This window comes from Mixophyes fleayi, chromosome 6 (assembly GCF_038048845.1).
Source record: "Mixophyes fleayi isolate aMixFle1 chromosome 6, aMixFle1.hap1, whole genome shotgun sequence".
Lineage (NCBI taxonomy): Eukaryota > Metazoa > Chordata > Amphibia > Anura > Limnodynastidae > Mixophyes > Mixophyes fleayi.
In genome coordinates this window covers 184,392,406-184,406,721 of record NC_134407.1, presented here as the reverse complement: position 1 = coordinate 184,406,721, position 14,316 = coordinate 184,392,406, and the positions used below count along the sequence as shown (strand labels likewise).

Here is a 14,316-nt window from a genome sequence, read left to right as displayed (position 1 = left end):
TACTGGTAATTGTTGCAGTTTAACATCAGCGAGTCTCCTTCTATCCAAGTATTAGGAGTCTTACTATCATAGGTGCAAGGGGTGCAGTGACCATGGAGCCCAGAGGTAAAAGGGTCCAGCAATGCCGCGTCACCCAATGTGGCCCCCGCTTCCTTGTGATGCCCATGCTCTGCTCTCAATAGAGATAGAGGTAGACTCTCCAGCTGGTGTCAAACTGCAACGAGTCCCACTAAAAAAGTTAGTTGGCCATGCTAGGACTTATTGTTCCACATTAACTGGAGGTACATAGCTTGCCTAAACCTATATTAAGCTATGTGGGTAGGATTTCATACTTAATCATTATCAGTATTAATGCCATATCCAGACATGGGCATAAAAGCCACAACAGTGTATAAAAACTCATGACAGTAACTTTTTTTTTTTTTAAAAAATAAGAACATTTTATATGATGGTTCAGAAATGGTTTTGAGACAAGTCCATTTGTCCACATTTCATTAGTTTATTATTTACCTAACAGGACTATGAGAACGCCTCCCAGATACAGCAGTTTGTGACACGGTTCTTGCTCCGAGAGACAATGAATCAACTACATTCTCTGCAGAGTTCCCTGGAGTGTGCTTTGGAAGCGGTTGAGGCTCAGACTAAAGATGAAAGGTAGGCTACAGCCATTTGTATTTCTAACCAACATCTTTCGCATGGAGCAGTGTTGCTTTTAGTAAGTTAATTCATTAGTCTAAATAACATCCAGAAAATGCCACTGAAAGCATAGCTAGTTTCAGGGATTTTAATATTTCTTCCTGACAATGTTCCTGTGGGCCTAATTTTCGAAGCAAGTGATGGTTGAGGCCCAATGCAAAATGTTCTCTGGTGGTGCCATGTACCTCGATTTTTGCAGGTATGCCACATTGGTGTGCCACATCTCTCAGTGGTGTTCCCAGTGCTCCCAAAGGGTTAGGCCACCACCAACCATCCTACTCGCCCCATAAAAATACCCTTGAATTGCTGTTCGCACAAGAGGCAACTGTCTCTAGTGAGTAGGGACATATCTCCCAACTTCCCACAAGTTGGGATATATGTGCCGACTCGCGGGATGGTGGTCAGTCCCCTGTCTAAATCAGGACAGTTATGAGGTATGGTAATAATAACTAGAAATATATATGTGTCTTTATTAGTCTTGCTTTCAATAGATGGCGAAAGATAATTGCTATTTTCATTGTGGCGCAGCATATCTGTCCTATTTGCACCACTTTATTAAAAAAAAAAGATGTATCAAGTTATGTATAACTCTTGCATCATCTGCCTACTTAAAGAAAGGATGTCAAAAAGTCGGAGCCTCAGAGGGTTGGACGCAGGTGCAACCGCCGGTCTCATAAGTCTGTCTGCCTCTCACCAGCAGATGCTTATCCTGGGATTCTGACAACTGGTATGTTTTCAGCTCTCTCTATGTGAAGTGGTTACCTTCCTCTAACTATATGTAAAGTTCCCTCTCTATCTGGTAGGTTTGCTGGTAGATGGTGACACTCAGTGGTCTGTACAGATTAATCGCTTGGAACAGCTCATTGACAAGCTGGAGTGTACGGTATGTGTTATCCTCTGCTCCTTGTGTTTATTTGAATACTTTATTTATTCACAGGTCAACATAATAAATACACGAGTAATAGCACTGAGGACATATCAAAATTTAAAAATACTGTCAAAAGTGAATACCTATATGCATCAGCGTGGCAGATCATTTTTAGAAGTTTTGACCATTTTTCCAAAAAGAGATGGGGAACAGGAGTCCATTAAGGCAGTGGAGAGAGGAGGAATGAATATGGGAAGGGTCAGGCGAAGAGCTGTGAATTAATTCAAGAGGAAAAGGATGGAATTTGGTGGGAAACCTATCCAAGGCAAAAATCTGTACAGAACATTTTGGAGGTGCTATAAAACATTTGAGTCATAAATCCCCTTTGAAACATGTACCAAATTCTGTTGAGGATTACTTGTCTATTTGGAGCAACTGGGGATCTCCAGGCCACCACTAGCTAGCAAGTGACAGGAGACACAATGTGTCTGATCAATCTATTTTGGTGGTGAGCAGCCGATGGGACACCTAACGGGAAGAATAAATATTTGGGAGACAATGGGATATCTAGGCCCAGAATCAAATCTATTAAAAGCTTAATGTCTCTCCAAAAAGGGACCATTTTCAGGCACTGCCACCAAATGTGGAGAAAGGACCTGACAGCAGAAAACATCTATTTGCTTTATGTAAATAATGACATAAATCATATATACACACACAGCCGAACATTATTATGCATACACTGACTGGCACACACTAATAAAATACATTCATTGGAACATATTATCATACCTCATATTTCAGAAGAGAATATTAAGAAAAAATAAAACCTGCCTTCAATCCATCTTCTTTTTCCAAAAGCCATTTGCACAAAATGGTGAGTCACAAGCTCAATTCTCTCTGTTCAACAACTTTATTTTTTCTGTAGTCCTAAAACATCTGACAGCAGTAGCAATTTCTTAGCTCAGCAAACATCTATAACACTTTGAAGCAGGTCAAATTTAGCCTCTCTCCCTAATCTCTATTGCCCTTGCAACAGATATCTTAGTCCAGCACTAGCAAAAGAATATGACACAATCCACATCTTCAGGACTCCCTACACTACCCCTAATCTCTTCACTCTAAGAGTAGTATTTCAGGACACCAGCAAATAAGTAATATTACCAGCTATACTTGCAATATGCAATTCCTCAGCTCCAAAGCTCCATGTGTAATCTCTCCTTCAATGGTTGTTGTTTTCCATTCTATCCCAAAAAGCAGCTTCAAACTTCTGTTTTTCCTCTCTTCACAGCATCTCTCTCACTGCTTTGCTGCTGTCTCTCTCTGCTTCAGATCTGTTTTCTCTCCTCTCACAAACTTGGTGTTGTCCTCACTCAACCCCTTCTTCACACATCTCTCCCTCAGATCTCTCCTCACAGATTCTGACTCCGCCCCCTGTTTAACGCTTTATTTCTCTCCCTTCGAGCTGAGCATCATATACACTAGGCTGAATTAACTCCTTCTCTGGCATCTCCCTAGCAGCAGTGGAGTTTGCTGGGAGATGTAGTTCTCCTTTCCTGGTGCATGCGGGTGCCTGAGTCACATCTTTTTCAGATGTTTCTTTTATATGGGGTGTGGTTATATGTGTATGTATGTGGCAGCATGTGGAAATGTGTATCTGGCATGAGTGTGTGCAGTGCTTTTATTGCAATTTTTTTCCGGGTGGGTTCTATTTAAATAATGTTTACATTTTCATTTTCCCGAACAATCACCACAACGTAGCCTACCCATCTCAACCAGTCATATTTTGAGAGTATCTTACCTGCAAAGGCCCTCAAGCCTGCAATGCATACCCATAATGCAGTCAACTATTGCAAACCCCTACATGTGGTTACTGACTATATAAAGACTCCAACATCCACTGCTTTCAGAATTATTAATGGTGGATTTTACTGGAGCTGTTCACATGATCAGTGGTCAGTGGTCGCATGTAGGTTATTTTTTTTTTTTAAAATAAGCAGAAGATGAGTGGGAGGAACAATAAGTGGAGACTGTCCCATCATGGAACAAAGTAATCCCTCCTCTCACTCCTCTCCTGCTGAGAAGCACTTGGGCCTTAATGAGAATCTTCAAATTAAATAAACAGGACTACATCTTATGTATTAAAGGTGTAAATTATGGTCCAAAATATTTTGGTACATACAAGCCCTTGTAAATACATAACAACTGAATTAAATTAAATGATACCTAATGCATGTGTTGTTATTTCTTTAATATCCAGTATATATTAAATATTGGGGTCTCCTCAGAGTTACCTGATGAAGTCCTTCAGAACCAAACTGTATCCCAACAAGTCATGTTCCACATTACCCACAGAGTGACCCATACCTGACTACCTGTGACACAAAACTCAATGAAATGTATTACTTCAAAATCATCAGAACATGCTTATTACATGCATTATAATAATTTTCTTACATATGCACATGTGAGTGTTCAAAACACTAGTCTTCTGGTGTGTCAATGGAATGGTTCTAGCCATCAAATAAAGCGTCTCATAAATAGCAATTAAAAATAAACAGTGACAAAGATGTTACCCAGTATAATGTAATCAATAGGTATAATGTGAACTATGTAATTAAATAAATTGCACCTCTGTTACAATTTATATCTAAAGCTCTATACATGGAATAGTGACGTAACAGGCACCTAATTCTCAGAACTTTATATTTACTAGCAAAGTCCTCGGCTACAGCCTGTGCAAGAAGATGTGACTTCTAGTATCGGGCAGATGGTAAGTTGTAATCTAAGTCATGGCTCATCTTCCTTCCTGTAGGATGTGTCTTTGGTATACATATAGTTTTAAGTGGCCATGTTTGTTCTTATTTTAGTTTGCAAACAAAAACAACATATTTGTAAATGGTACATTTCTTAAGCTGAACTACATCTCCCATAAATGCTCAGCCAACATCAGCTCTTCCAACTTTTGCTGAACTACAATTGGCTTGATGTAGTACAACAACAATCGGACCGTAAAGAGATACCCATAGATGCTCTTCCCTGATACTATGTTATTACTATAGTAAACTCACATACACCATAAGGCAGGTGGACATTCCTGAACATACAGAGGCAATTCTATTCATACAAAGAATACATCAAATGCATTTGTATAGATGTCTTGCTCTGCTTACATTAAATAATGACTATAATAGTCTTGTTTTATTATGTATTTTAAGATACATTGTAAAGAGATAAAGCTTTTGTTAACTTTTGTGAATGACAGGATGACCAGTGTGATTGCCATTGTTTTCATAGTAGTCTAATCAGGGCACAAAGATATTAATGTAAAAATGTATAATAGGTAACTATTATTTACAGCAGTGTTCTGGGTAGTTCTGTAAGAAGACACACTTGGCCTAGCTAGCATGATTTTGGGTAGTGAAGTCTTCCCTCATTAAGTTAACCACAGCCTGGACTAATTAGTTTTGGGTTGTATACATTTAGTAGAGGGGAGCTAAAAAGGCTTAATTCTACTAAATGCATCCAGTCCCAGTGATGAAAACCCCAAGTAATCTTCCTAACTGCCCTGTTGCCAGTAATAACTAGGAAAACAAGAACCGAAATGGGACAAATAAACACCTGCCCTTTACACAATGGTGCAAACTTTAATAATAAAAAAAAAATCTTTCCTCATTGCTTTTGTTTTAACACACCTTTACTTTTTTCGTTATTTACTTAAGGTCTTATTTTGCCTTAACATTTTCTTCTTTCTTCGACTGCTGTTTTGCTTGTTACCTCTTGTGCTCTTTTCTTTTGTATTCTGCATTGAGACATTCTCAGATGAGTCTTTTTTAAAGACCAAATGTCGATGCTGCTGAACTACGTCTTAGCACCACCTGATGGGCTAAGAGTTTCAATCACATAGAGCAATGCTTTCTATAGGTTGCATCACACAGAATTGTTAAATCTATTTCACCAGTGATCCCCAGTATAGTGCACACCACACAGGTGTTACATAACACAATAATAGTCAAACTTATATATAGATCTCCTCCCATTTTCTCAGCAGATCTTTGCTTCCCTCTGGTCATAGGGAACACTCACTCATTAATGATAAAATCACCATTTCTACAGTGGGTATCGCTATATAAAAAAAGTGTATCGGAAAGACTTAAAAACATTATACGTTTCATAATATTATACTGATTTTCAGAAAGTAGCTTATAGTAATATAGTAACAGAGCCACCATACTGAATTAATTTCAAAATACTGCACTGTTTACATCAGCAATCACATGTTTAAAATGCACCAATGATACACAGTGTTAACGAACAGTTATAATCCTATAAACTGTGTCCACTTAGTTTAAAAAAGTAATAAAATATATATTCTACAAATGTATTCAATTGAAGTTCCAGATAATACAATTTAGAAATTTTGTAAGTGCTATTAATTCATAATAATTACTCTTAACCATGTGTGTGCAACATTAAGATTTTATTGAAATGAACATCGTACACCAACAATATAATATAATGGATCATTCTATTATGGCTTTTATTATTTTAAATGTAAGAAATTATAAAAAAAAATGAATACATACTTTATTATTTTTAAACCAGCAATTGATCATATGTATAAACTATAAGATTAATGTTACGTTGTAATATTGTATATATATTGTATGAGCACATTTTAACATGTGATTTTTTTTTCAGTTCTTCCAAAGCTTTCTGTTTTTATATTATTATTTGCTACTTCTGAAAAATGTGTAAATACTGTGAAACATGGTATGTTTGTTATGCCTTCATAATACATTTTATTTATATAACCCCTTATTAGTTTTTTAAACTAGCTAGGATTTGTCCCCTTGTAACAGCAGTCATTGAACAAATGGTTATTTAAACCACCCTGTGACTGTTCTCTAAGGCTAGGTCACACTGGAGGTTTTTTAGCCAATCATCAGGCCAGTCACCCGATAAACGACCGCTCGACCACATATCGCGTTAGTGTGTATAATCACACGATGAACGACAATTGTTCCAAAGTGCCGATTGTCATTTAATTTAGTTGGTCGTGCTGTTTAATAATCTCGTTCCAATCACCTTCCGATCATGTAGTGTGTATGCACTCACAATCACAATCTCCATAGAGTTTACAGAGTCATGGTCTTTTCAGTCGATGCCGTCAATGAACATGTCCCGGTGGCTTAAATGTAGAGAGTGCTGTAGATGGAATAATTGTTTGTTCGATCTGAGACTGAAAATTTCATTTCAGAGTAACAGAAGCTAACGAAATTCATAAGGACTTGTGGATAGCTATAACTAGGCGGTTTTAATCAGTGTGACACCCAGGGGGCAGATGCCCCCCAGCCCAGCCTGCCCCTGCCTCCACATCACTACTTTGTGAGTGGTTGAAACTTTCAAAAGAGAACATTTTTCTCTTAGAACCTCTCAGTATATACTAGACTGGAAGTTAGTTTAATATCCTGCCCCAGACCCCACTGCTTCTCACAAGAAGTGTATTAATGGACATTTTGCGCCTATTCATATAGAAGAAATATGTCAGAACACTTAGCCCCAGACTGGAAACTAGTTTAATATTGTAACTTATTGTTATATAGTGTTGGAATTATCTTACATAACTCATTGCTCCCTGTAGCTAGAGCTTCCATCTGATGATAAGCATTAATATCTATTTTTAAGGGTGAAGCTATTTACTGTTTGTAAGGAGATGATGTCTGTCACCTTGCAAAGACAGGGAAGAAACGAACCACACATGCTTCTAAAGATCTTGTCCATTGGCCCAATCAAACCTAGTCGTGATTGGTTGACTCAGTGCCGTGTACCCCCTCATCTTTACTGGACACCCTGCTCAATCATCTGCTAGGATTGGAGTAATATTTAAAGGCATATTTGAATTTATGGCAAAGGTGGAGACTGGTTTTGGATCTATATAAAAAGCACACATTACTGTAACGCGGATGCCATATTTTGAGATGATTCTTGTTGGGATCTTGGCGGACTCTGTGATCTTTCAAGTTTCCGGACCTTGTCACTTTGATCACCTGCCAAAAGTGGAAAATCATCTTCTCAGTCCCTACCCTAGTGCTAGAGGAGAGAATGTGTGACTTCACTGTAGATTATTGCTCCAAGGAAAATTGTAAATATATAGCCCCTTCATGGTAGGGTTATTTAGCGGGATCTTTGTGCTGTGATCCCCCTGGCTAATGTTACTTATTTTATTTCTATACTGTTTACTTTTCCAGTTGTTTCCCTAAGTCTTTCTGAATTAGTAGAGATATCGAGTACCCTCAGCCAGCACGTAAGATCAGCTAATGCTAAAAATAAGCCCAGTGTCCTTATTGTGGCTTTGCCATCTCCAAGATAAATCAGCACAGCGCACTGGCAGCTGCATATCATTTAACTGGTGCAATGATGATAAATTTGCATACGGCTCTTAGAGTACATACCCTTGAAACTGCGCTTGAACATTTTTTCAAACTCGCTTCTCAAGGAGAGATGGGTCCTGGATCAAAAATTGTCAGGGGCCCATCATTTTTACTGTGCAGATCCCATAAACTTTAGAGATAAGAATTAACAGCAGATATGTGCAGAATTTTACTGAAACATAATGATGCAGGTGTGACAAAGAGTCACATGCAGGTAACATATGGTATCTCATTTATAAATAGCAAGCCACTCTATAGATCTGTATCTTCATTACAATCCGAAGCTCAGGAGCAACAACATTGTTCTCGCTAATCAGCATTAGATGAATAAAAGTACCTGGTATTTACTGAATTGTACACATAGAACACTGTTGTCAGATAGTAAACTTTTCAGCTTTCTAGTAATATAAATGTAACACCCTGTTACTAGGTGTTATTGAGCAGTTAGAACCTGAATCTATGCTACACTCAGGGTAAATACTTGAGATATAAGTACCAGGGATAGATTGATGCAGATGTTAGATCTAAAATTCTGATCCAAGTTTGCCTGTGGTGTCAAGTATATCTGGAAGGGCTTCAATCAGCTGGAGAGAATTGACACAGACCAAGTTCTGTATACAAGGAATATTCTCTGATTTATTGATACAAAGATACAAGTTTTTATAGCCTACTGAATAAATGAATCCTACGTCATAAGCATACAAAGTCTACGGGAAGCGCTACCGATTAACTTTCTCACGTATTCTTGAGGTGTTTACTTTCTCCCCCTTCTAAGGACAGATGAGCCTATTATTTTTATTTTAAGGGGAGCTGGAGGTTCATCTCCTATATGCCATGTCCAACATAAAGGGCACAGCTCCCACACTACGAGCTGAACATGATGCTACTTATTGTTCTTATATCTTGATACATTCTTCAAGTGTTCTCTATGTCAGCTTAACCTCAAGGCCATGGGCTTACATCTTGTTAAAACTGCAAATCAGCAGAAAAAAGAATACTCTCTTTTAGCAAATAATATTTATATGCAAGTTACAATAAATTGCTGAACAAAGGCCTTATGAGGCCTTAACAAAAAATCATATTTAACACAGACAACCAAAAATATGTGTTATATTATATTTTTGATTATAGCAATGGAAAGTATTGATTTCACAATAATAACAGCGGTGAGTATCACACAGCACATCCCAGAAATGAATACATTCAATGTATATAGAAATCGACATGTAACCTATACAATTTAAGTCATCATCTGAATCATATCAAATTACTTCCTAAACTACTTATTTATAACTAGTCAACCTTAAAGTGAAGGTAAGTAATACACTAATACCCTCAGCATGAGTTTCTGTCTCTCTCACCCTCCCTTCCTTCTGTCGCGCCCTCACCCTTATATGGTTGTTGGTGCACATATTGACAGCTGAGGTATTTAACCATTGCAGGTTACAGGTCTCCAGTATAAACGGTATATTGAATATCCTTGTGCAATTTTTATAATGTAATCACGCTGACCAATATGTCTTTAATTAATTCAAAAACTACTGTCAATGAAGAGGGTTTCACCTTCAATATTTCTGCCACATTAGATCGCCTTGCGTTGAATCCATCTCCTAAGAAAATATAAACCATATAATTTAGACCTCACTTTGTTTCTTTAGAACTGCAAGATGTTATTGTTAAATCACAACATTTAATGTTTCATAAATGACTGTTGACACAGAAATCTGTGGAAAGATGTACACTTACTACAGTGAGTGAGGTAAAAGCATACTTGCCAACTCTCCCGGAATGTCCAGGAGACTTCCGCATTTTGCGAGAGTCTCACGGGCTCCCGGGAGAGTGTGGCAAGCTCCCGGATCTGCTCACTTCACTAGGAAGTGCCCCACTTCCTAGTGAAGTGGGCAGAATTAGGTCCCAAACGCCACGATTCCTGGTGAATCGCGGCATTTGGCCCTGCCCCCCGCTGTCAAATGACGCGTTTGCGTCAGTACGTCACAGGGGCGGGTCTAAAATGATGCACATTTTGGAGCCCCGCCCTCCATCACGCCCACCTCTCCCGGAAACCAACTTTCTAAAGTTGGTATGTATGGGTAAAAGGTTATTATAATTTTAACTGCCTCTGCTTGAAGTAAAATCTTAGTCTGATTATCTCTAAATCCAGTTATTTTTGTAGAGAGAGAAGAAAACTACTGTAGTTCAATTATATAAACATCTGTAGGGAAACTACACACACTCTTTACTACTAGACTGTGGGTTGATACACTTATGTCTCACACCTGACGCATTCCCAACACACAGATTCTCATCCTTGTGGTCTGAGGTTTCTCTGTAGCTCATCCTACTTTTGCATTGATCACTATCTTCTTAGTCTGTCACAATACTCTAATTTCATATACGTTATCACTTAATTCTCCTCCATGTTCTTCTTCCTCATCTCTCACATGTCCTCCCCCTTCTCTCTTGTTCTCCTCCACGCAACTGTCTCTACTGTCTCACCCTCTCGTGCTCCCTGTGTCACCTGACCCTTATCTTTTCTTTGTTTTTTGATAATACTATTTCCTGCTCTTTATCTCAACACATTCCTCATGCTCACTAATGTCAACACTGTTTTCCTATAGTGTTAACATTATTTAAACAATTTCAGTAACACTGGTAACATAAATAAATATTTTCATTAAAACGTGTTGCATAAATAAAATAAAAATAATATGAAAATGAGACAGTTTTTATTGTTCCACCACAGTTGGAGAGCTACAGTCTCACTAGATCTCCTTTACAGCAACCATAAAGTGTAGCTAATAATTCTACAACTATACCATTGATACACAAAGGTTGAAAAATGAGAATATGTCTCAAATATGGGGGCATTTCTATTGTATGTCTTAGATATTAACCACATACATATTTTATGAAACTACTTTCAAATTTCTTTATGAAAAGTTTATTTTTTCAGTACTCATTAATTGTCTTAAAATCTACATAAATATCTTGGTTGTAGGATATCCTGGTGGCCCAGAGAAGACTAGCAGTCACTGACGCTTATATGGATCAGTTTCAAATGTCAGTTAGGAGCTACATAGAATTTGCTGCTGCCCAGGAATGTTGCTTACAGTAAGTCTATGCTTATTTTGTTTAACTCTATCACTGATGTATATTTGAACATGACCCAATTCACCATGAGAAGATACTTTGTTTCCATGATCCCACTTAGTTTTTAATTGTACTTACCTAGAAAGAACCAGTTGATGTTATGTGTTTTTTATATGTTTTTATTTATTTTAATCCGGCTTAGTTTAATAGTTCCTGGCCAATACACTAGAGTGTGAGCTGTGATGGACTGGTGGGAGACTAGTGCACAAAAGGGGGATTTGCTTTAGTTCCCGAAGCATTTTTGTTGTCGCTATCACTGGGTTTCTGCAGCTGTTCAGTAAATAGTTCCCCAATGTCAAGCCATATAGACATCCATATCAAATAGCCTGCTGATGGTCAACCATGTATATCTTAACATTATATAGCCCATACACACACAAACAGGCAAACATGTAGATTGACACACATATAAAAAGGCACTAGGGATCAGTTATAACAGCAAAAAATTAGGGCACACACTGTAAAAGTATGGAGCAGAGTGGTGTGGGATTGTTACAGACTGAGCCTTAACTAGATATTTTAGTGCCCTGGTCAAGAGAATACACTGCCACCCCATCTTGGTGGAAGTAGATGCTGCATCTCAGTGGTGGCGCACCACCAGGAAAGTTTAGCCATCCTACGATGGGGACATGCCTAGCCCTCTACAAGTCCAACCCTGTGCTGTGCACTCCTACCTCTTCTTGTAGTTTTGACAACCTGGTGCTGCTATTGGTGTCTAATGCTCTGTTGCTGCTTGCCTGGATCCTGGAATGTTGGGGTCCTGTTTGGAAAAGAGATAGTTATTATTCACCTCCTGGAAAGTTGAATAGTAAGACACAATCTATGCCTCCCTTTCCCCCAACGAACCGGAAATAAAATCAGTAGCTTTTGTTCTTTTTATAAGCAGGCCTCCTTTCACCCAATCAGCCCCAGAAATGAATTGATAGCATTCCCATTTAAAAACTATGCCTACCCCCGCCCCTCACATAGAGCCTGACTTTAAATCAAAAACCCCATACTTAATAATCAAGATTAAATTAATATTATCCACATTTAATATATATGCACAGTTCCCCTGTACCGGCTCTGACATTAAATAACAGCATTCATATTTCATAAATAGGCCCTCTTCTACCCCAACTCACTCCCACATTCAATTAAAAGCACCCAAACCTCCCCAGTATTTAAAGTCCCATCACCCTATCTTAAAATAATAGGCAGCACCATGACTCCACATTTATATAGCCCCCACTATCATCATCATCCCACAATTAAATTAATAGTCCCTACCCCCTTTAAGTTAATAGCACTTATCACTGATAAATTAATAGCCTCTACCCCCATTAAATTAATAGCCCTCACCAATATATTAATAGCACATACCCCCATTAAATTAATAGCCAGAGAGGATTGACGGAGAGGATGAAGGCAGAGAGGATGGAAGGAGAGACTCACAGGCAGAGGGGGGACAGAGAAGGGGGAGGGACAAAGACTCATAGGGTGAAGGGATGACAGTGGGAAGGGGGGACAGACTCACATACTGAGCGGGAGACAGGCTCACATGCTGAGGGAGAGACTCACATGCTGAGTGGGACACTCACATGCTGAGGTAGAGACTCACAAGCTGAAGGAAGACAGAAGGGAGAGAAGGGGGAAAGAGGCTCACAGGCTAAGGGGGAGACTCACATGCTGAGGAAGATAATCACATGCTGAGGGGAGACAGAAGGGAGAGAGGGGGGAAAGAGGCTCACAGGCTGAGGGGGAGATTCACATGCTGTGGAAGAGACTCACATGCTGAGGGGAGACAGAATAGAGAGAGGGGGGAAAGAGGCTCACAAGCTGAGGGGGAGACTCACATAATGAGGAAGAGACTCACATGCTGAGAGGAGACAGAAGGGAGAGAGGGGGAAAAGAGGCTAACAGGCTGAGGGGGAGATTCACATGCTGAGGAAGAGACTCACATGCTGAGGGGAGACAGAAGGGAGAGAGGCTCACAGGCTGAGGGGAGACAGAATGGAGAGAGGGGGGAAAGAGGCTTACAGGCTGAGGGGGAGATTCACATGCTGTGGAAGAGACTCACAGGCTGAGAGGAGACAGAAGGGAGAGAGGGGGAAAGGACGCTCACAGGCTGAGGGGGAGATTCACATGCTGAGGAAGAGACTCACATGCTATGGGGAGACAGAAGGGAGAGAGGGGGGAAAGAGGCTCACAGTTGAACGGGAGACTTACATGCTGAGGAGAGACAGGAGGGAAGGGGAGACAGACTGTCATGCAGAGGGGGACACTTACATGCTGAAGAAGAGACTCTCATGCTGAGGGGAGACAGAATGGAACAAGAGGGAGACTGGATCACATGCTGACAGGAAGACAGGTTCACAGGCTGAAGGGGAGACTCACAGGTCAGGGTAAGGCAGAAGGGATTGAGGGTGAGACAGATTCACAGGCTGAGGGAATGACAGAAGGGAGGGAGAGAGAGAGAAACTCATGAATACCCTAAGGGTATTAGTGTATTACTTACCTACATCGCTGGAGGATAGGCAGCTCTAGAATAGAAGAGAAGCTGGTGGGTTGCAAAGGGGGAGGAGCACCTTGCCAAGTTTTCTCCTTAACCCCGACAGTCGAACAGCCAAAGTTGGAGGGAGGACAGACCAGCTCAGGGAGGATCATCCTGTGCTGCAATTACCATCATTATGATAGTATGGCAGGCAGAGTGCCTCTGCAGCACACTGCTAACTTGATGTGATAGCGGACAGCTGTGGCGTCCCCTCGACCTTGCACCCTGGTCAGTTTCACCTGCCGCAGTCCCCCCATTACAGCCCAGGTTACGGGCGTCAGGGATTATGTCTGGTCCGGCTCAAGGTGCATAGCTGGTAAGTATAGCTTCCTATTACTTAACTTATTGAACTACACCCAACACAACAGTTTTAGTTTTGGGTGGAATAATCCATCAATAAATGTTTTCTCCCTACTGCAGTGCAGCAAGCATGAGAACGAGTTCACTCACAAAAATGATGACCCGTCGCCAGCTTTTTCGTTTTTCTTTTTGATTTGCAAAGTTGGTCTGCCTTCATTGGCAGAAGTCCATGCATAGTTACACTTAAATGCAATCATAGTGATATGAAGGCAAACATATAGTTCAAAGAAAACAAGTTACACCAGTTACTCAACACGGCTCATGTGTCAAAAGCA

At 39.9% G+C, this 14,316-nt stretch overlaps 1 protein-coding gene across 4 annotated transcripts in view; it reads left to right on the top strand.

The window, feature by feature from the left end:
- Window positions 1–14,316, top strand: part of NECAB3 (N-terminal EF-hand calcium binding protein 3) — a 92,920-nt gene that overhangs the window by 60,603 nt on the left and 18,001 nt on the right. Inside the window, exons 6-10 of one of the 4 annotated variants that reach the window (XM_075177538.1) lie at window positions 518–654; window positions 1,311–1,423; window positions 1,512–1,579; window positions 4,281–4,337; window positions 10,997–11,109. In XM_075177538.1, the coding sequence (XP_075033639.1) occupies window positions 518–654; window positions 1,311–1,423; window positions 1,512–1,579; window positions 4,281–4,337; window positions 10,997–11,109 (488 nt within the window). Of the gene's footprint in view, window positions 1–517; window positions 655–1,310; window positions 1,424–1,499; window positions 1,580–4,280; window positions 4,338–10,996; window positions 11,110–14,316 lie in introns of all 4 variants that reach the window. The other 3 variants (XM_075177537.1, XM_075177540.1, XM_075177539.1) reach the window with 3 other exon arrangements.